At 34.3% G+C, this 24930-nt stretch overlaps 1 protein-coding gene across 1 annotated transcript; it reads right to left on the bottom strand.

Moving 5' to 3' along the window:
• Positions 1-14307: 14307 nt before the first annotated feature.
• On the bottom strand, positions 14308-19954 carry LOC114287409 (putative E3 ubiquitin-protein ligase LUL2). The gene is made up of 4 exons (XM_028230743.2): positions 19557-19954; positions 18820-19292; positions 15652-16150; positions 14308-14751 (listed from the first exon to the last, which is right to left on the bottom strand). The coding sequence occupies exons 2-4, from the start codon at positions 19269-19271 to the stop codon at positions 14635-14637; spliced, it is 1068 nt and encodes a 355-aa protein (XP_028086544.1). The 5' UTR covers positions 19272-19292; positions 19557-19954; the 3' UTR covers positions 14308-14634.
• Between the last annotated feature and the right edge of the window lie 4976 nt (positions 19955-24930).

Genomic DNA, 24930 nt, shown 5'->3' on the forward strand with positions numbered 1-24930 from the left:
TATTCCGGCGTCAACTTCCGTCCCTAGTTCGGTTGTGTCAGTTAGGTCGACTGGGCAAATATGATGACTTCCAGGAGTAAACTCTGCGACGAAGTCTGCCAAAGATTGGGCTTTTATTGCGGTCTTGGGTTGGAACTTGATGTCGAATTGTCCCAACTCTATTGCCCACTTCAAAATTCGCCCACTAAAGTTCGCCCTTTCAAACAGAGCTTTTAGTGGAAAGGCTATGAGGACGACTATGGTGTGGGCGTGAAAGTAGTGCGCCAACTTTCTGGATGCCATCATTAATGCTAATGCCAGTTTCTCCAGGGGCAAGTACCTTGTTTCGGCTCCCAATAATGTCTTGCTGACATAAAAGATGGGCAAGTGTTGTATTCCTTCTGCACGAACCAACACTGCGCTGACTGCGTGCTGAGAGACTGCCAGGTACAAAAAGAGTTCTTCACCAGGTACTGGAGTAACAAGTAGTGGTGGGGAAGACATGTACTCCTTCAAGCTTTCCAGAGCTCGGTCGCATTCTTCATCCCACTCAAACTTGGCCTTTAACGCTTGGAAGAATGGTCGTAGTCTGTCTGATGACCTGCTTATGAACCGGTTGAGTGCAGCCGCCATACCAGTGAGATGCTGCACTTCTTTGACTGAGTTTGGTCTCTCCAACTCCTGGATTGCTTTGATCTGAGAGGGGTCTGCTTCTATACCTCGGTTGGTCACCAGGAAGCCTAAGAATTTGCCAGATCCAACTCCGAATGCGCATTTGGACGCATTGAGGCGCAACTTGTGTTTCTTCAGGATCTGGAACATCTCGTCTAGGTCTTTAAGATGGTCATTCTCATCCTTGCTTTTGACCACCATGTCGTCGATGTAAGCCTCCATTGTTCTGCTTAACAATGGTTCGAACATCTTGGTGACCATCCTTTGGAATGTTGCCCCTGCATTCTTTAGGCCAAAGGGCATGACCTTGTAGCAATATAACCCCCTTGGTGTTGTGAAGGATGTGACCTCCTGGTTTGGTTCATGCATGGCGATCTGGTGGTAGCCTCTGTATGCATCCAGAAAGCTAAGTCGGTTATGCCCTGCCGTTAGGTCCACCAGTTGATCTATCCTTGGTAGAGGAAAGCTATCTTTTGGGCACGCCTTGTTGACTGTTTTGTAGTCGACGCAGACACGCCATTTACCATTCTTTTTTGGCACTACGACTGTGTTGGAGATCCATCTTGGGTAGTGCACTTCCCTTATTGCTCCTGCCTCCAGCAGGTTGCCTACCTCTTCTGCCACTATTTCGGCGTGGTGGAGTGCCGATCTGCGTGTGCGTTGAATGACAGGTCTGGCGGATGGGTGGACATTGAGTTGGTGACTGATGAAGTTTGGATCAATGCCTGGCATGTCGTAAGGTGTCCAGGCAAACACTTCGATATTAGAGGTCAAGAATTCCAAGACCTCTAATCTCTCAGTGCTGGACAACGATGAGCCAAGCAAGAAGAACTTATCCGGGTTCTTCTCATCTATTTTTACCTCCACCAAGTCTTCCACCGCTTTCTGATCAGCCTCTTTGCTGACGTCCGCGAATAGTTCATTACTCTCTGGTTCTTCCACCGAATGAACGTATCCTTTGGCAGCTCGGCTTCCATTCGCTGTGGCGAAGCATTGTTTTGACATGATCTGATCGCCATAGACTTCTTCAATTATACCGGTGTCATTGGGGAACCGCATTACCTGATGGTATGATGATGCTACCGAACGCATGGCATGCAGCCATGTTCTGCCCAAGATGATGTTGTATGTGGAGGGGACCTTCAATACCCAGAACTCCACTTGTTTTGTTACACTCCCTGCTCTGACTGGAAGAATTATTTTGCCGACAGGCCATTCTGGCATGGAGTTGAATCCAATCAGGGGAGAAACTGCAGGCGCCAAGTCTTTATCTTGCAGCTTCAGTTGTTTAAATGTGTCGTAGTACATGATCTCACATGAACTGCCCTGGTCAATCAGAATCCGCTCGACGTCAAAATCTTTGACTCGGAGAGTGACAACCAGAGCATCATTGTGAGGACAGTATATTCGATCCAGGTCCTTATCTGAAAAAGACATGACGTTTGTTGCCTCTGTTTTCCCCTTCTTGATAGCAGGTTGGGTACTTAATACTTCCCTAAAGTGCTCAGCCTTCTTAATTGAACCTCTGAGCTCGCATACGCGCTCAGGTTCAAAAACTCCATGAATTACATTGATAATGCCTTGAGGTGGTGCATTGATTGGTATTCTGTTGGGATGGTCATTATGATCTTGGGGGGCCGGTTGCGCTCCTCCTTCAATGTATTTGTCTAAGTGGCCTGCTGCCACCAATTCTTCTAAGTGCTGTCTCAGTGGCGTGCAATTCTCAGTTCGGTGCCCCTTTTCTTTGTGGAAGGTGCACCGTGATCTGTCGTCGTAATCTTTCTGAGCTTCCCCTAGCTTGGCTGGCCACTTAACGAAAGGCTCATCTTTTATTTCGCTCAGAATCCGATATATTGGCTTTTTGAACACCGTTGTTATGGCAGTGCGGATTCTCAACCATCTTTTGTCTGGGTCTTCTCCGTTATCTCGTCTGCCACGCCCGTTTCTATTCTGCCGATCTACTGTATTGACCTTTGCTGAGGTCTTCTTTTCTGGTACTGTGGTTGTACTAGATTTTGCTTTTGCACGTGCGCCATCCTCTTCTACCCTGATGTGCTGATGCACTCTTTCCATCAGGGCCTCCATGGTGAGGGGTGGCGTCATGGTAATCGAATCCCTCAGTCTGTTCCCTACTGGTAGGCCTCTTTTATATTGCGCGATGGCTATATTGGTGGGGCAGTCTCCAATCTGGTTGAATGTCTCCCAGTAGCGACTGTTGTAAGATCTGAGGGTCTCTTTCTCACCCATGTCGATGGAGAGTAACTGGTCTATCTCCACCGGTGTCTTAGTATTTGTCCGAAACCTCGTTACGAACGCTTCTGCCAATTGGGCCTAGGAGGCTATGCTGCCCTCTGGGAGCTTTTCGAACCAAGTCAAGCCTAGGTCGCCAAGACTTGACGGGAAGAGTATGTACATTAAGGCCTCGTTTCGCCTGTACACAGCCATGACTTGGCGAAAGTGGCTCAGGTGTGAATACGGGTCCGTCTTCCCTTCATATGTATTGAATTTCGGCTGAAGGAAGCCTGATGGTAGGGGCGCGTTTTCGATCGCCGGGACAAACGGTGAAGTCTGTAGTCTTGCCAATGCCTTGTCCGTTGGTTCGTAGGCCGGTCGCGGTATTGGCATTCCAACCTCGACGCTTCCATGCGTCCGAGGAGCCAACCGTTGTAAGGCCGAAACTCGATGTGGATCCCTTGCCCTGGCATCCTCCTTGCATCGTGCTTTTTCTTCGAGCACGGTTCGTAAGTCGGATGACCTGGGCAGCTCTGTTTGTCTAGATCTGGTTTGGTGTAAATGTGAAGGCCAATACATGCTTCCTTCAGTGTATGATCTTTCGGATCTCGTCCTCTCAGATCTGGAGTGACGAGTTCTGGAAGATAAAGAATGAGTGTCGCCTGTCCTGAGGCTTCTGCTCCTTCCTTGGGAGGGTGTAGTATTCCTACTACGATTCTCTGAGTGGCGAGGGGGCGTCTTGTGCTTGCGTCCCTCTCCTGTCGCCACATCTTTAGTCTTCATCTGGCGTTTCAAAGCCTCCATGTCCGCCGCCATCTTTCGAATTAGTTCATCTTGCTCCTTCACGCGATCTTCCAGGGCTTGAGGATCAACCCTCCTCCTTTGCCTGTCAGGACTTTGAGAGTGACGAGGGCTGCTATTCCGCCTTCCCCTGCCACTCCTCCTGGAGTTATGTTGTTGGGGCTCCAGATCTGCCATAGGAGGGACAGAGGGTAATCCTTCTCGCCTTGCGCCCCCGTCTGGAGTTAGCCCGTCGACGGCGGACTGTGGTAGTTCTTCAATGTGTGCCATTGATTGAGAAAAGGAGGAGCTTAGTCAAGAGGTTTTTGTTCTTGTCTGTTTGTTCCCACAGACGGCGCCAATTGTACGGGGAGGAAATAATTCTCCTCGTATAATCTTGTTGACCAAGTCCACGCTCCTCCGTACGACGTTGCTTTATCACCTGAAAACACAAACGTGAGCTAGCCGGCGGGTGTGTGCCGGAAACCTCTCCGATGCCTAAGTCAGTAAGCTTGACAAATAGACAAAGTTTTATGCTCTCAGAAAGAATTGTGTTCAATTACCTCCTCCAAGGTGGTGCTTGTGAGCTTTTATAGGTTTCGAGTGGCATAATCCTAGTAGGACTTTTATTTCTCCATGCAGAGTCCTCCTAGGATTCATATTCCTAAGGATAATGCTTATCCTTTTACACCCTCCCCCACTGCTTAAACCAAGTGGGATGGTTTTTACCACGGCCGAACTTCTATGTGACTTGAAATAACACTGGCTGAGCCACAGAGTAGGCCGAACTATCCTTAGTTCGGTTTTCTCCCGTTCAACCATGGTATGTTGAGACCAAGCTTCTGAGTAGCAAGCTCCGACCGATCTAACAATAATACACCGCAACCGGACTAACTGTGAGACCGGACTAACATCAAGTTACCTTCAGACCGGAGTAGCTTTACACCATCTTGAACCGGAGTAACCACACCCCTCCTGGGCCGGAATAACTTCACTTCTCCTGGGCCGGAGTACCTATACCTCTACTGGGCCGAAATAACATTACGGCTTCTTACCGATTCCTTCACACTTTGGGCCGCAGGGCCCAACTCACAGCTCGGCCCAATTCTTTCTCAAAAATTACCCTCTCAGAAAATAAAAAAAATATTTTTTTTGAAAAGTATTTTCAAAAAATTGAAAACAAGCGTAGTGATTATTAGTCTGTGTGCAAGTTCCACTCGTTTTAGATTTTTCTACCCATTTCATTTTCTGGATTATACGGCTTTCTTTTGATTGTGAGTTTTGACTATCAATTTAGTTGTCACCCTTTTTCTAAAACATAAAAATAAAAAATTTAGTTGTAACTTCTTCAAGACAAGGTTTTTTTGGACCATTTCAAGGCTAGTTTTGGGACGAGAGCGGACAATTTTACTTACTTTGTAGAGCCTCTAAATGCCCTTTAAAATAATTGTTCGACGCTCAATTTCTTAAGATAGTCCTTTTTTAAATTAAATTTCTTTTTTCTTGTTGAACAATTCAATTAATTCCAATCCTACCCATTTCTCCCAACTATCTACCCCAACCACTCTTTGCTACCTTTACTGCCACCACTGCCTTCTACTTCTACCTTTCTCTCCTCATTGCTTGTCATCCTTCTTCTCTCTCCATTGCTCCCTTCCTACGTCTCCCACACCCACCATTTTCCTCATTTTCAAACCTTAATCCTACTTTCACCACCTCTCCCCCTCCCAAACACACACACACACACACACACACACACACACACACACAAAGTTGTGAAGGTAGAGCGAGAAAGGAAAAGGATAGAAAGAGATTGTGGTGTGGTGGCCGATGGTAGAGAGGAATTGAAGGGACCTGGGGAGGGAAAGGGATGACGGTTGGTGAGAGAGGTGTGAAAGGGTTAGGAGTTTGTAAAGAAGGACAAGGGAGGATGTAGAAGGACATTGGAGGGTTCACTACAATATGTAAGAGTTTTAAAAATCAAATTTTTTGATCTTTAAAAGTGAAAATTTTGTTGTAAAAGACATTTATAGACTAATTTCTAACGTCGTGAAGATAGTTGCTAAAAGGTCGTCCCAAAAAGTCAAAAATACAACTTTTAGTGATAATTTTAAAAATGTTACTAATAAATACACTTTTAGGGGTAAAATAATTTGGTCTCAAAAGGGTTTATTTTTTAGACAAAAAATTTAATCCCAAAAAGATAATAATTCATTATTAATGTCTAATTTTCGTTATTAAAATTATATTGACGACACTTTTTATAACAAAAATATAGTTTCTAAAAAATAATTTTATTTTTAAATTTTAATTTCTAAAACTTTATTTTTTTATGATAGTTGGAGGGTGGGAGAGTTAGAGTGATTGCCAAAGGTCATGGTGGCCGCGCCTTTTGAAAGGAAGGAAGGTAGTGGCTAAGTCCTTGTTTGGTAAATATTTTAGGTCTAAAAAAGTATAAAAACATACAATATGTTATACAAATGTCACATCTAAATCATAATTATTATATTTTTTATCTCATAAAAGTAAAAAAAGCCCCAAAAAAAATCAAACGAGGCTAAAAAAATCCCAACACTAAAAAGTTGGCTACCGTAACCAATGCAAAAAGAAGTAAATAATGAAAATTTGTATAGAATTTGAGTTTTGTCCGTGTTGATAATTTGACTTAGAATATAAGGATACTAAAAAAAAAAAAAAATGTGAAAATGACACTAACACCCTCAAAAATTAGAAAAAACTACAATAAACCCATTAGCTTGGCATAATTTCCTTGAAATTTTAATTTACATAATATTTAGCTTCATTTTCATTTTAAGGCGTCATTTGGGAACAAGCTATTTTAGTAACTTTTTGAATTTTTGGCTAAAATATGAGGTAAATTTTTTTATATATTTGGAATGATTTTTTGATTTTTTACCAAAATATGTGCAAAAAATAGAGAGAAAATGGAATTTTTGACTTTTTGTATAAGTTATAAGCTTTTTAATTTTTTTAGTAATTTTTTTGACTTTTAGGCTAAAACTATTACTTCCCAAACGAGGCCTTAAGAGTGATAATATACAAACAAAAAAGAAAAATACTATGAACCCCAAATAATCTACCAAACCTCTCACACGGATGTGGGATTAACAAAATCCTCATGTGTGGGTCTCACACCCATGTGAGAGATTTGGTAAAAAATTTGATAAATTATTTAGAATCCCTAACATAACTCAACAAAAAATTGATATAAAGTTTTCATACATAATGATGTGACTTAATGATGACTTTCACTTAAAAACAAAATACTCATAAAAATGAATTATATTTATAACAATTCTACTGCCACATCACTCTTGTAATGTTTTTTTTGCATAAATTTCATATATAAATAGAATTTTCCTTTAATTAATCATATGAATGTAAAAACAATATTATTATATCTTTTATATTGAAATATAAATTACACTTTATATATTCATGTATGTTCACATCGTTTACATTAATTTCAATCTATTTAACCTTATTAAAAAAAATATCAATATAATTAGATAAAAATTGTAATATTCATTATATATATATATTTTTTAAATTTCAAAAAAGAACAATGTAATTGATCTCCAATATATATATCAAATGTGAGTGTCCATTTAGAGGATGTCATTTTCATTTCCCTTAAATGTTAAAAACTAATTAGGCTGCCAACCGAGCGTGGCATAGGAGGATTGACAAGAATAATTCTAGATACCCACCCTTATTTATTTTGAATTTATCTGGAATGAGATTGTATGATTGTTATTGAATTTGTGTGGTGTAGGATTCATATGTAGAATGAATCTCAACCACAAGATAATAATTTTGAATAAATTCGGAATAAATAAGGATAGGTTTATAGTATTACTCTATAGACAATGATTAGGATTAATTAATTATAATCCCAAAATCACATCCAACCTTGTTCATCCCTTGTGGTTTATAATTCTTCATATTTCCTTATCATCTTATTATTCATTATAATTTGCTTTCCTCATAGCATTTTCGATTGTGTTAGTGGTCCAAATCATAAAACCACATTGTGCTGACTGTTCTTCTGATTTAGCTGATCACTTTACTGTTGATGTAGCGTAAATTATGATAAGTGCAAAATACTAACTACTTGATTACATATTCAACTCGAATTTTGGAATAAGGGTATTTTTTGATATTTTTGTACTTGTGACGTGTTATAATTTTATGTATATGTAGTCGAGGAAGGCAGCTATTTCTATATATCTTGTAATTTTTATGATTATAATGAAATCGCAATAATAGTGAATGTAACTCTAGTTTTTGGGGGAACCATATAAATTTTATGTGTTACTATATATGGGATTTACAATTCTTATCCTTTTGTTTTAGTTTGTTTTTGTCTTACTTTCCTTATTACGTATTACGGATTCCAAACAAGTACTTGATTTGATCCAATAAAAATTTCATGACAATTGAAGGGGGCAAATTTTGGAGCAAGCCATAAACTCTAATCTCTTGTGTTCAATTCTCATTAGTGTCTCTTAGACGTAACCAATACTAGTAATTTAAGACTGATTGCACGCATTCAAGATTTACTCTAGAGAACGGATCTAGAAGACGCTATCTTGAATAAGTTTCGTTCTTGGTTGGCACCAACAAATACAAGTAAAATATATATATATATATATATATATGTGATAGGGAGAAAAAGACATGGTAACCAAACATAGCCTTGTGCTCCACAAGGCCACCTTACAAAGAAATGGTAGCTGGCCTAACATATATCATATGCCAAAAAACAGATGTATAGATGCATATATATACACGCATTTCATTTATTTCTAATAGCTAATGTTTTCATGAGTGATTAAAATGACTTATGATAATAAACTTCTAAAAGCATAGTATACTTATATATTTGTTGCATTTTTATTCATGTCACAATACAGTTCATGGAAAGCGAACTTTGACGCAACGGTAAAGTTGTTCCATTATAATTTAGGCACATGTTTAGATTACAAAAAGACTCATGCATCTGACTCTCCATAATAATAATGACAGAAATCTCGTGCACTAGAACTAGAAGTGTTTTGTCATAATAAAAATTTACAATTTATGCTATAGTTTGTGCTAAATCATACAATGCAGTGTACATATCATGCTATTTAGCCTTTCTTCCTCATTGACCTCATCATAATAATCTATTTAAAGCACCAACAATGTGTTGCAAAAGGAAACAGTATGTGTTAGGATTAGATGTACCTATTCAACTGCACAAAAGAAAGTCAAGGGGCACAAAAAATGATTATTTAATGGCTACAATATTTAAAATTTTTTTTTTCCCTAATTTGTTTACATAAAATATCTAGATGCTGTCTTAATACATTTTTAATAGTCAATGCTGTTCACAAGGGGACCAGAGAATGTCAGCAAATAAAAAATAAAATAAATAAAAAATATTCCTTCTTTTTGTTTTGTTAAAGAAGATGCTTAGCTTTGCCCATCTGGTTTGACAGAGACCCATAATAATCTTTCATACCACTATTGAGGCAACCATTTATGTGAATGGAGAACCTTATCAAACTATTCATGGAAATGGCTATGTATAAAGCATATATGTAAATTAGTTCTCAAACAATAGTGCCATACCTATCACCTTAGGACTAGGCTTCCTTCTATTAGAGAGTCCAGTTGAGGTGATTGTAGGTTCACTCTGGACTTATTTCAGTTATTCAAATTGTTTATATTGTTGATTTTATTGTGCAGATTATTTATATTGTTGATTGGGAATTATTGGCCATATGATTGAATCATATTTATTTGTTAAAAAACACAAACCATTTACTTTTAAAATCACACTGATCATCTATTTTTTAAAGACAAATATGATCTAAATCCGATCAACTTATTTTTTTATATAAACAATCTACTTAATAAATCTTATAATTTGAATAGCTGGAATTATTGAATGAGGTCCGAGGTGAGCATACAATTGCCTTAACTGGAACCTTTAGTCTATTATGGATGGAAGACAATGTTGGATCTAGTACACTGAAAAATATTAATAATTGCGAAAATTATTCCATAACCCATGTTGCAATGTTGCATATCAATGAATGATGTGGATGTCTTGTGCAGCGTTGCCTCAAAGGTAGCAAATAACGGTGGGTTTGATTGGGGGATCAGGGGACTATTTATTATTCGGATTGTTTATCTAAAATAATGAGTAGTTTATCGTTTTTTTTTTTAGTCCGTCGGACATAGAATCCGGTCGGACTATTTATCCCTCATATGGGGGATTATACTATCCCAGAGGGGGTGTGAGACAGTTTTGAAGGGACAATTTACTATTGGAATTAGGTGGTAAAATGACTATTTTGACTCTCTACTATTTAATTATGTATTATATTTAGTAAAATTCAATAAAATTTAAATGTCTCAATTTAAAAATAAAATAAATTTATTTAACTTTTTATTAATGTTTTATTTATTTAATTTTTTTAAAATAATTTTTTATAGATATTTTATTGATATTTTATTTTAAAATTTTGTTTATATTTTATTTAATTTCATTATTTAAATGTTAATAGATGTTTTATTTAATTTCATTGTATAATTATTATTATTTTTAAAAACAAATTTATTTAAAATTTTAATTAAAAAAATAACTTATATTTTTATTGATATTTTATTTATTTAATTAAAAAAAATAAAATTATTTAATTGTGTAAAAAATAAAATAAAATAAATTTTTATTTAATCTAGCTAAAAATAATTAAAATATTAAAGATATGTTTAATATTGCTATTACTTAGTAAATAATTGAAAAAGAGTAAAATAGTCTTTTGTTCATTTATCCTATGTAGTCCGTCTAACCAAACGTTAGATTCATTAAAAATAGTCATTTCCAGACATCTAATCCCATGAAAAAACAAACACATGATAGATATCCAATCCAACCAAATAGTTTGGGAGATTCATAGTCTTAGGACTCAAGTCTGATAGATCCTAATCCTCCTTTATTCAGTCCGTCCAATCAAACACCCCGTTAAATATTGTGACCCACTCACCTTATGATAAATATATATATATCCTGTAGTTGTGGCTGTATGTTCTAAATGAGTTCCCATCCACTAGGATGTGCCAAGAATGAAATCAGTTCATACAGTTCCTGCAGATTAAAGTTGACTTGGAAATGGGCATAGCTTAAATTTCACATCAATAATATATATTATATACATAAAGTTTTCAACTGTGGCTTGCTCATGTTTATCTGTAAGGATTGGATGTTATATACATTAGGGAGAGATTATAGTTTATAGAAAATATGAAAAATATATTATACAAATTCTATGGAGCTCCTAGATTATTTGTATTTTTTAATGAAGCTTGATGGAAAAAAATAAAATAAAAATAAAAAAATCAAAACAATGAATTAGAAGGGTCACGGGGAAGAGAATATGATTAAAACAAAACCAAACAAGTGTCTTCTAGGTGTGCTTTTGAAGAATAATGTTTTTTTTTTTTTTGGGGGAGGGGGGGGGGGAACATATGAATAATTATGCCTAAACAGAACTCTGATTTTGTATATTGTCTACATAGAATTTAAGAACATCTTCAATGGTAATATTTAAGTGAGCAGTGCTAAAATATACTAGCACAAGACAATAAAAAGTACTTATTTCAACGGTGTAGTATAGATTGTGATAGAAATAGGAGAATTCTATTATACACATCATATATCATATTCACCCTTAATTATGTCATTTTTTTCTTTAGTTATGATCAATTTTCTTTTTTAGTTATGACATTATATTGAGATATTTGGTTATAACTTTTTTATATTTGGTTCTGATTTTTTTTCAAGTAATGACTTAGAAAGTATAGAGTTATACAATTTTATTATGTAATTATAAGGTGCATATAAGACACCATCTTTTCCAAGATAAAATAATACAATGTTAATTTATGTGCCAAATTTGACAAAAGTAGCAGCGCAATACTATTTCACACACCTTTAGCTAGTTATATATAATGCGTTGGCGCAAAAAAACTAGTTATATAAAATGCAATTTTATTATATTTAAATAGCATAAAAATACTTCATGTTTAACAAACATAATAGTGGTGGTGGAACTGATGATGAGTACTTTTAATAAATTTTTTTTTTTTTTTTTTTTTTTCCCCAAAAGGATAAAGATGTGTGGTGATTGTGAGTCCTTGTACACCATCATAAGAGGAAATGGTAGTGGGATGTATCAATTGAAGTCCTCAATGAACTTCTTTGGTGGGGGAGCATTATAGTGGGAAATAATTGTCATTATTTGGTTAAGAGGAAGGACAAAAAAAAACATAAGACTCTAGTTTATAGCAAAGTTGGTAATGTGTAGTGGTGTAAAAGAATTGAGCTCTTAAAACACTGAAATTATTAAACTATGAATATTATTTGATTTTAACTTGTATTCCATTATTGCTCACTAATAATAGTGGAATCAATGGCTCAAAATCAAAAAGGGATTCTAACCTAGTACTATTGATGAACCAATCAATTTATAATGTAAAAAAATCCTACATGATTTTGAATGGGGAAAGATTAAACACAATAAACAAAATAGGCGACATCTTAAAGATAATGGCGGAGCTACGTGGAGGCCAAAGGGTCACGTGCCCCCCTTGAGTTTTGGATTTATAATTTTTTTTAATAAATAAAATTTTAAACAAAAATAATATATAGAATAAAATGTCAATGGCATTTCTAAATTTATGAAAACAATAGTGATTGTTTTTTATTGAAAATGGACTACAACAAATTACATTTTTATGTATAAAAAATTTGTGAAAAAATCTCAATATAAGAGTATTATCCATCATTATTGATATATAAATATAATTAATCTCACTATATATATGTAAAAGTTATTAGAGTGTTAGTTATATTTGCATATGGAGTTCACCCTTCATATGTTGTTTTACTATTAGTTGATATCATATGTCAATGGTGACGTGATATCATTATTATATGAAATTTTTACTCAAATTTTGTAAAATTTTTATGTATCTTACCATTATATAATTTATTTTAAGACTTAGATATATGACTTTTTTACATTGTCCATGATATACTAGTTATACGCAATACTTTCTTTTCGATTTTACTCGAAGTTAATTATAAAATTTTATGTGAAATACTTATTTAATAATTTATTTAAGTCTTTGAACTTTATATTAATTCAAAAATTATTATTATCTTTTTATTGTTGGTTATGAAAAAAATATTGAAGTTGTAATTAATAAATATCCATTTTAATTTAATTTTTTGTCTCCGCCACTACTCATATGAATATTACTAATAGAACATGTAGGAATAATGAAAGACTATTTTTATTTTATTTTATTTTTTGTTGACCTTCATAAGTAAAAAGCAAAAAAAGATAGATCACTATATATTCCATACCTCTATTTTCCATTTGATTTAATTTATACCGTCTCTCAATTGTCTCTTTGAAAGAGTTGAGAGGCAATCTATTATATTCTTTCTTGACTAGGGGTTTGTTGGGCTTAGATTATTATCATAGGAACTTTTCCCCACAACCATTCCCTTAGGTCAAAGTGGGTATCTATCACTTTGGTAACCTTTCAAGCACCTTCATGAATGGAAAGATGGTCTTGTGATTTCGTTGGACTAATATCACACATATTAATATAGCTTACATTTATCTATGTTTAGACTTTACTTCATATTAATTTAGTTTTCATCACACATTATTTTTCTGAAACAATTTCTAATTAACATTGCTCTCTTTAAAGATAAAATTATAAACTTACTCGACTCAGTTAATTAACCTCAATCAATTTAGTGATAATTTTCATCAAAAAAATATTAACAATATTATTACTTAGACCAAATTGAAATAAAATTTAGAATTAAGAGTTAAAATTAAACCAATTGAAAGTGTAAATGACACAAAAAATAAAATATAAGAAACAACGGTGTAATTTTCCCTAATAAATATTTACATGCAAAGATGATAATTTTAAAAAATTACAATATAAAGCTAATTTATAAAACGTGAGCGAGAGATGAATACATATAAACCTGAGCAAAAGTTTCTCAAAAAATCCATATCGTTCTACTTATCATAAAATCCCAATCTATTTCCTTAAATTTGTCAGTGTTTAATGTATGTGAAAACGATAGGTGTGTGTCACCTAAAATATAACAAGGTTTAAATATATATATATATATATATAAAATAAAATTTGATACGTTAGGATGCATGTCCTTACTCAAAAACACCTTACGAAAAAAGAAAAAACACGACGTTTTGACGGGAAAAATATTTTCTAACATTTAGTATAATAAAAAACAAAAATTAAATGAAAAATATTTTTCACTAGTGGAAAGGAAAAACAAACTTATTTAGATAGAAAATATTTTCGCTTTTAAAAAGCAAGAAACATTTTCCGGACTAAAAACCTTACCAATGTCACCACACTACCACGACCACCATCACCTCCACCACCACCTCCACTTCCACCTCCACTTTCATCCCACCACCACCACCACCACCACCAAATACAGAAAAATATTTTCTGAAACAAAATTTCTGTAGAAAATGATTTCCACCTAAACAGAGTGAAAACAAACACTGCAGCTTTGTTAATCATCAAACCAAAACCAAGCATGTTATATATATATATATGTATGTTACATCAAATAGCGATAACTTGGAAGAACTGTCACTGAGCAAGGGCACAAAGCATACAGAATGCTTTGGCTTGCCATGCCCATGGCCCAATGAACTCCCTTAAAAGGCCTAGCATTTGATATTCAAGGCAAACTGCATACCAATTATGATTTCCTGTCTGATTATTGCCAACTCGAAAATTTGGGCGAAGGAAAAAATGTATGAGAGGGAGGGAGAGAGAAGAAAATAACAAAGATCTTTACAGGGCGCCAGCAGCAACAAATCTATTCTCTCTTCAATCGTCAGGTCCATTACTGACCCTGATCTCCAAAAGCCTCTCTACTGGTTGTCGGCAAATAGGGCACCGGTTCGTTTGAAACCTCAAAACCTTTGCACACTCACTGCACATACACTGCATCATAAAAAAAGAAAAAGAAAAGAAAAGAAAAGAAAAGAAAGGCCAACATGTCAGTAACAAGTTATTGACTGGTATCTCAACTCAGGTTGGTGACTACTACATTACATGGACTCGGATAGTGTCAAGTGTGTACGAATCTAGAAGTTGGACCTATAAAACCTCAAATTTAAGAGTAAATGAACTCTGCAGAAAATAATCATATTTTTATATTTTTAATCTATTGTTTGAGATAAAATGGTGTAACATATAACATGCACTTGCAATTATATAACAATATATAATGGTGTTAAATCAACTGTACAAGATCCAATGGAAAGTACCGGGCACATCACGCACTTGTCCAATAGTCGGGTGTCTGACACGAGTATTTGATTTATTTTTCCATGTAACATGGGGTTAAATGGTAAAATGGAGATTACAAGTAGGATGAAATGCAAGTGAAGAGTGTCTATTGGATCAATCTTAACCTTCATGATAATATTAGGCAAATAATGAACTTGCTAAAATTAGTACGGCCATGTGCAACTTAAACCGACACAGCTGGAGGAGGTGGGTTGATCCACATTTAGGGCGCTAAAGAAATAGAGAAAGGCCGAGAAGGACATGGCTTTAGGTGTATGAAAGAACAAGATTGCATTAGGTATAGCCATAACTAGAGGAAAAAATGAAATAATTATAAAAAAAAGTAATCATGAAAAGGTCTCTAAATTGCTCATCAAGAAAGCAAAGGCCCCTTTCCAAGTCATGATATCAACAATGAAAATTGCATCATTGAATAATCTCACCATCACCACTTGCATAAAACATAAAAAGATTAGGCTTGAGGACAGATTCCTCGTCCCCATCTAGCCAAAATCAACACGTGCATGCAAGGGAGAGAGATAGAGAGCATACCATGTGTCGGCAAGGAAGGACAGTTGTGTCCCGAGGTTCTGATAGGCAGATAACGCATTCTTTGCCAGGATCATTCCCATCAAAGTCATCATCTACTGAATTCCCAATCCCATATATCTCCTGCAACTCATACCGCATCCCATTCACCCATAAGATCTGCTTCACCACCCTCACCTGGTATTCGCCTTTCTCCATCTCAAACACTGCCTTAGTTATTTGAGAGTTTGTGGTTCCAGACTCCGCGTTTCCATCTGCTGATCCATTCTCACTAACTGGGGTTGCCTCTGCCTTCACTGCCAGAGGAAAAACTTCCATGTCACCCTCTTTCAGTAACTCTGTCTCCTCGAACATTGAGAAGTCTATCCCAGTTCCAGAGGGTTGTCTGAACTTCTGGCCTAAACCTTGTTCGAAATGCACTGTCACTGGTGCAAGCATATCTTCCTTCATCGGAGTCAGGCTACAATTGTCACCCTCTTTCGCAAAGAAAATAACTGTAATGCTGGGAGCCCAGAAAAATAAAATTTAAAAACTAAACCTTCACTGTCTTTACCAAAGAAAATATGGTGATGTTGTTAGCAGAGTAAATATGAAATTGTATGCACAATAAAGAAAACAATAAAGTGAACCAGTGCCCGAGAATTCTGCTAAAGCGGGGTTTGGGGGGATGCAAGATGAACTTGTATGCTTAGTAAACAACACAAGAAGTCAACAAAACAGCAACAATATATCTCAAAGGTGGAAACTACTTCAGCAAATAACTTTATTTTTTGTTGCCAGCATTTATTTTAGTAAATGAGTGCTGAAATTGCACCCAAGAGATTATATAAAAGCAAACAACTCACCAACTCTATCCAAACCTTAGCCCAATTGTTCAAATGAATCCTTTCCAAGTTCACTTTGCTTGGGAGCAATATCATCGATTAAATATACCTTTCCAAATGTTTCTCCAATAAGTCCATTCATGTTCTTTTCCCCGTTTGAATTATTTAAACTTTTCATCTATAACATAAACCATAGGGTTTTTCATTGGCAATCTTAATCATCTGAACCTAAGAAGCATGGAGACGGACATGTGACACGACACGGATACGACACAGACACGCCGACACGTTAATTTTCAAAAAATGCAGGATATGACACATGGGGGATACACATGAAATATATAATTTTATATATTTATTATATGTTATATATATGACTCTATTATGCAAAGATAATAAAAAATGTAATATGACATTAATTCCTATAAATTTATATAGTTTTTGTTTTATTATTGTATCTTAAATTGTTTTATTCAAACTTATAATTAGTTTCACATGTGTCTGATCGATAGCCACGTGTGTTTAAGCGATTGACATGTGCGTCCTCCAAGTGTCAAAGAGTGTCGGACATGTGTCCTAAGAGTGTCCAAAAAGTGTCGGTGTCCGACACGGATACGACACGGATTCGTCACCTTATTAAAAGTGTATGTGCTTCTTAGATCTGAACCATTTCTCTATTTTCACTCTGTACAAACCTCCTTTATGACTGGTTTAGGAGCAGGTTTGGCATGCATTTCCGAAAAACAGTCAATGAGTTTATATACCAAAGCCTTCAACATCATACAGGCTCATATGAAGATACTGAAATTTTAATTACTCGTTATAGTCGAACATATATCCAGAATGCCTAACAATAAATGCAATTAGATAGCTTACTGGATTCAGGGCACCTGCATAAACATGCATCTTAACATGATGTTTACAGAAATTTTGTTGATTAACTCTTGGATGCTACATTTAGTTTTATCTGGTCATCTTAAAATTTCACAATAAGAGAAGAAGAGGTCTGGCTACTGAATCAGATAATAATATAAAAGTGAATCTGTGAATAACATACACAAGTAGATTTCAATTGCCAATTCAATAGTGCCTGGTAATTAGTGACACTGAAATTCAAACTATCCCTCACTAGTCACTTCTCAAGCCCATATACAAGAGTGCAATCAGAAATGGGACCTAAAAACCACTTCCTTTCCCCTACTGCCCAAGTGGCCATCCTGACCATTACAAAACATTTTCTTAAATGCTTTGAACATTCTTAAGTTCTTAACAGCTCTTCCAAGCTTTACATATTAATAGGAATGACTTTTATATATATTGTCCAAGTAAAATATGTAATTTAATTTATTATGTATCCACTTGAACAATTACAAAATGTAGAAGATAAAGCTCCCTAGATATCATAATATAATGCATATTCCTGCTAGCTTTCTGACTACAAATTTTTTCTCTTTTTACTTTTATTACTATGTTCTCTTCATATTAGAAGTTGTTTGTTAAATAGTTTATTTTACATTGCTCATGCATATGATATATTCGCTTTACAAACATTATAAATCACATTTGGGGTGTGTGAGCTATATTCCCAAGAATGGTGGACCTTATTCCAAGTAAGACACTCACCATCTAAGTTGCAGTTGATGAGAGTCAAAGAAGTGTCATTAAAATGTTCAATAAGTATATCATTGAAGGATCCAAAATTATGAAATTTATTTTGAATTATGACAAGTTCAATAAGTGCAGATCACATTTCTAGGAGTATTCAGAAGTGTCGGTGTCGAATGTGGGCACAACTTCCCTCTAAGTGTCCATGATACTTAAACTATGTGGTCTTGACTTAAAGTAACAGATGAATATATAGGATATTTCTTCCTTATAAAAATCTCAATTTCCTAACACAAAGGTAACTAATGAAATATATAGGATATTTCTTCAGCAGCTGCCTCTGCCCAAAACCCATCAAAGCACCTACCATGGAACATTTCAAAACACTTGAAAATAGAAAAATGTTAGAAAAGTTCCTCACAATCTTCGAAACATGCCATACATAATGAAATAGAAACTCCCCAAAAATAACTCGACTCTTAACCCATATAAGCAAAGGCTAAAGTTGAGTTAAACAAGTCAAAAAATCCTCAGATAATATCCAACAATTTGAAACAAATAATGAAGAAGGAGACAAACAAACCAACAAAAAGGGAAAGAAATAACCCAATAAAAATTCCAATCAGTCAAAATTATTTATTCATCATCATGAAGAAATTGATTCTATAAATCAAATATTAATTGAAGCATATAATGAGTTTCCAAATAAGACACCATAAAAAGTTCGCATAAAGCAATATACCTTCCAGCGAGGGTGGCGTCAAATGTGAAAGCAACAAGAAACTGTCCCGGGTTTTGCTCATCCAGCTCGATCCTCAAAGTTTCCTTCTTGAGATTAACATCATTTCGAATGGTCACTGCCTTCTGATGCTCAACATAGGGTGGTGGGGGAGGCATCAAGGGGCGACAAGGGTACATGTGGGGTGGAGGACGGTGGTGGTGATCATATGGAGCAGGCAGTGGCAGTGGCACCGGCATCGCAGGCGGTGGATGTGGGTAGTAACCAGGGTAATGGTAGTAAGGATGAGAGTTAGGATTTGGGTATTGAGCAGGATAAGGTGTTGCCGCAGCGAATACATATCGATTTGCCGAAATTTCGGGTTGAGGCTGTTGTGGTGGCGGTGGTGGAGGGTGGCTCCGCCGGCTTCCATGCCTCCGGCGACCGTTTACACTACTACTTCCGATATTACCCATTTCAGTTTACCTCTTGAAATCCTAAGAAAAAATACAAATTTCAATCACCCTAACTCTCATTACCAAAATCAAATTCACACACCCAAATAGAAAACAAATGCACACACAGATATCAATATACATATATCTTATACAAAGCACTGACTATAAATTTTATTTTATTCTTTTTAAATTTTCTTTCCCTTCCCTTCTCGTTTTCTTGCAGTTTGAGAAGAAAACACAGATTTGGAATCAATTCAAGCCAGAAAGAAAACAAACAGAGAAAGGGAAAGAAAACGTAAAAACCTGATCTTTGGAGTGAAATCAATTGGCAGGAGTTTCAGGGTTTTGTTCTGGATGTTCTCAGGAGCAACAGCGACCGAGTTGTGTAGATATGTATCACACAAAATGTAGATGAAGAAAGAGAAACAGACGTAAAGAGTAACTGCAATGTGAAGAGAGAGAGAGAGAGAGAGAGAGAGAGAGAGAGGTGAAAAGGGAGAGAAGTGGGAAGAAGAAGAAAATGATAGGGGGTTGGGTGGAAGCGTAAATGGGATTGGCGTAAAGCTCCACCCGCTACACCATTCCTTCCCCCATCATTCGTCAATTGGTTTAGAGAGAGAACAAGTTCAGAGAGAGGGAGAGAGAGAGAAAAAGATTATTCCAAAGTGATTTTTTCTTTTTAATTTTTTAAAATACATGATAAAGTTGGGAGAGCATATTATTATGGTTTAATAAGGTTAGTGCCCTCTAATTTTTTTTTAAAAATAAAATAAAATATGCTATATCTCTTAAGATTTAGAAGAAAAAAAAATAAATTTATATGTTTTATATTTAGAAAAAAAAAATATGCTATATATTCTATTGTAAATCAATGTAATTTATCTTCTTTTTTTTTCTTTATATCAAACAATTTTAGTTAATTTATCAAGTTGAGTTTTTGATTAATCAATAACAAGTTGAGTTTGAATAATTTTTTTTTTAAAATTAAGCTTTTATTAGCTTATTGAATCGAGTTGGAATAGAGTTAAAATATCAAGAAGCTCTAATAAGATTTTTAATCTAATTTATGTTATAAGTCGAGTTTTAATGAATTTTTAACAAAATAAAAGTTAAGTGTCACTTTGTTTTATAACTTACCTCACGGTAAGAATAAATAAATTTATAATCAAATAGTCTGTATATTACTTTTGTACTACTTATTTTGCAAACAATTTTTATTCATTTGAAATGGAAAACCTCAAAACAAATGCAATTTTTATTTCTTTAGGATATCAAAAAAATGTTTTTGAAATTACTTTCATCAAATGCGTTTTCTTGCCATTCTTTCTATCTCTACAATCAATTTTTGTATTTTGTTCTTTTTTTTTTGGTACGTACTCTTACATTCTTCTATTCATTTGAAATTGGAAATCTGGAAACTCATGCACTTTCTACTCTTTTATGATATTAGAGCAATGCTACATCGTTCGAATTTTGAATTTTTCGAATTATTCGAATCATTCGAATTTTGACTTGTTGATTGTCCAATCGATAGTCCAGCCCGTCATCCAACAATAAAGTAACAATCATAATTGACAATGATGACAAGTGCGGTAAACAAGTATTTCACTAGTCATATGGGGATTGTTTGAGTGGTCAACCAACATGCACAAATTCAAACGATTCAGATAGACTCAAATTTGAATTGCTCGTTTTTAGTGATATTTGTTATAAAAAAAAAAAAAAAAACACTTCTAGGGGGCATTCTTTGAGTACTAGTTGGAACCCAAATGGGAAATAGGGGTAAATTGTCTAATCAACTTATTTAACTTTTATTGCTATTATTTTTTAAAGTTAACCAATGGTGTTTGATTATAATTTTAAATTATAATATTTTTTTCCAGCTTATTTGATTAAAAAGTTAGATTTTATTCAGTCATAATTTATAGTTTTAAAATTTATTTGAAACCTACAAATACATATGGACAGAAGAACTCTATTTTTTTGGGGGTCTTAATTACTGGTGTAAAAATTATTTTGAGGAGATCCTTTATATTTACACAATAAAATAAATTATATGACAGTTTATTTAATTAAAAAGGTTTAACATTTTACAAATTATCAAAAGTTATAGGTTTATAATTTATTTAAACAAATAATCTATGAAAATTAACTTATAATTCACAAAGCCATGATAATAAAGCACCACCGTTAGAATAATGATATATGCATTAATTGATATACTAATTAGTGTATTAACAGATGATATTGTATAATTTTAGAGGCTTTAGATTTCTGTAATTTGTATAATAGATGAGGTCATAATTTTGAAATGACAATATCATAATATAAGTTGATACACTAATTGGTATACCAATTGATGCGTGTAACACCGTTTTTATGAGAATAATGTTATATGCACCAATTGATATACTAATTAGTGTACTAAAAGATGATGTGGTATAATTTTAGAGGTTTTAAGTCTTTCTAATTTATATAACGAATGGAGTCATAATTTTAAAATATTAATATTATAACATATGTTAATATACTAATTGATATACCAATTAGTACGTATAGCACAACTATTTTTAATGAACTACTTGCCTCACAATCATTCCTTAACTAATCTCATCAATTATCTTATAATATATATAATTCGATTGTATGGGTCCAAGTATTACTTATTTCCTTAGTCCTAATCTTAAACAAATGTAGCCTATGACGAATCTATGTCCTTTAGAAGTGAAGTTTAATAAAGTAAGGTTACTATCAAGCATCAAAATGGGCCCCTTATGTGATCAAATAATTCAAATCAACAAATTAGTGGATCCAATTAGCTTCCATGTTTGTGCACCTTCCAAGTTGCTAATGAACTCATTTTTTTTTTACTATTAACTTAAAAAATAAAGTGATTTTTCTTTCACATGAATGTTAGAAATTCTTAATTTAAAATCTTTAAATTCATTCAGAACTAGCATATCACCCGTGCTATGCACGGATTGTATTTATAATTATCTATATATGTGAATTGTGATTTTTAAATGCTTTTTTTTTTAAATGTTTTCTTTTTTCCCTTTTTTATATTATATTAAAGTTTAATATTTTGATAATAATCATATGTGTTGGACTTTTCAAGAAATTAAATGTCTTTTTTTTTATTATATTATATTAAAGTTTAATATTTTGATAATAATCATGTGTTGGACTTTTCAAGAAATTTTTTTGATACTTGTTCTTAATGCATTAAAGTGTTATTATGAGGGATAATAATCATATGTGTTGGGACTTTTCAAGGAATTCATATGTGTTGGATTTCAAAGAATTTTTTTTTATGCTTGTTCTTAATGCATTAAAGTATTATTATGATGGTAAGACTTGGGAGTTGGGAGAAGTTAATAAATGCTAAGATTTTTTTTTTTAAATCAAAAAATCAAGAAATTTAGATTAGGAGATTGGAGCTCCCACAAAGTTTGGAGTTAAAAATCCCATTTTACTTAATATATAGTATAGATAATATGATAATGGAGTTGAGTCTTATATGATTGAATATATAATAAATTAAAAATTAATACTTAACTTATCATATCATTGTAAATACAATTAAGAAGAAAAAAAACTTTTTAAAATTTTCAGTCTTTTTCCTTTCACTAACTAATGAAATATGTCTATCAACTTAATTACAATTAAATATGGTGACTAATTATTCTAAACCACCAAATGATTGAGAATTAAAATGTGGCATCTCTCTCATGTATGGGAAGCATTATTATTTGAAGCCCTTTGGAGATAAATACTTTAAATGTTGGAGCACTTATTTCCCAATATAAAATAATTTACAAATAAAATTTTTATACAAAACAACTCATTTCGAATGATGTAACAATAATATTTTAAAATTTATGAGTAAAAATAATAAATATTTTAATTTGAAATGAAATGAAAAGATTATAAAAGATCGTATTATTCTGTAAATAAATTATATATATATATATATATATTTATTTATTTACATATCATTACTATTTCCCAATTGAGTAGAGTATCCACAGGGCTGTAAATCTGGCCCGGCTCAGCCCACAAACCAAAAAATTCGGCCTAGGCCCAAGCCCAAGGGTATTCGGGCTTTGGGCAGGGCCTTGGGCTTAGGCTAGCCTGACTATTTTTTTTTAATTTTTTAAATTTTTTTTACCAAACTTTTATTATTTTCCACTAAAAAAAACACTAGGTTTTGGCGCGGGCCGTGCCTCAGCATGGGCCTTGAGTAGGCCTTAAGCAGGTCGATGGACTAGGTCACGAGCGGACGGACCAGGTTGGGCTTCAAAATGACGGCCCAAGCCCAAGCCTAGGGGCTTGGGTTGGGCTTGGGCCTGAGCCCAAACGAGCTGGGCACACCCCGAGCCGCAGACCATTTTTACACTCCTAGGTATCCTAATAAATACACCTCACTTGATTGGTTCATCAATTGGGTATGACAACAATTACTCATAGCAAAAAAAAGGGAAATTGGGGCTGCTGCTGCACAGCAGTAACTGTTGTGTAGCGAAATAGGCCTATTTCGGGGTCTATTTTGATAATCTGAACCGTTTATATTTTAGAATACATCAATTAGAACATGCTTGAAAAAAAATCAAATTAATCGGATATCATTTACCAATTCATTCACTCACATTTATATTCATTTTAATATTTTAAATCATAATTAATTTTTTTATTTTTGTAGATACAAATGTGAGTGGATGAATTGGTAAACGATATTTGATTAACTTGATTTTTTGCAAGTATGTTCTACTTGATGTATTCTAAAATATGAACGGTTCGGATTATCGAAATGAATCCCAAAATAGGCCTATTTTGCTGCACTGCAGTTGCTGCTACACAGCCCGCACAGCAGCATCCCTAATTCCCAAAAAGGGACGTCTCAAGAAAAAGAAATTATTCAACAATCCCAAAACACCACGTGGCCGTACTCTAAGTCAATCACCAGTTACTTAGCCCCATGTTGTTCTTTCATTCCCAACATAAATCGTGGGCCCCTACTGTGACAACCCTCACCTCTGATTAGTGTTAAACTGTGATTGAGCATGATAAGTAATTGATTAGAATGAGATCCTAATCTATTTGTATGAGTGTGTTGCTTTAATTGCATTTCTACCTGTTTGTCATTTAATGATCTGTTCATGTTTTGACTTCGAATTGCAAATTGAAGGCCTTATCGGCGATCGAACCAGAAATTGATTAGTGTTATATGCTAATTAGGATTTATATGATTTTATGATAGGTTTAATTAAATTTGATTTGGAACGATTGAATTAGAATAAATAATGTTAAATTACTTTAACTAGGGTTATTTACATGATTGCCATTAGTGGGCCACTTTCAATAGCATCTTTGCGGCTTAATTAATACATTTTGATACACCATTCTTCAACCACTTTCTAGGCCAAACCGAGAGAGAGAGAGAGAGAGAGAGAGAGAGAGAGAGAGAGTAGGAGAAAATTGTTTCATCTAGAGATTAACTTGGAGAATTAGAGGAATTGAAGAGGATTTGCAAAATTGAGCCAACATACTTGGAATTCAAGACCTAAGGTAGGAAATTCACCCTCTTAATTATGAATTTGAGTTGTCACATGCATGATTCATGGTAAATTAGTGATTTGAGTCAAGAATTAATTTAAAGTGTTGTTTTGAGAGTGAT

The sequence above is a fragment of the Camellia sinensis genome, chromosome 3 (genome assembly GCF_055761805.1).
Source record: "Camellia sinensis isolate YWXY chromosome 3, ASM5576180v1, whole genome shotgun sequence".
Taxonomy (NCBI): Eukaryota; Viridiplantae; Streptophyta; class Magnoliopsida; order Ericales; family Theaceae; genus Camellia; species Camellia sinensis.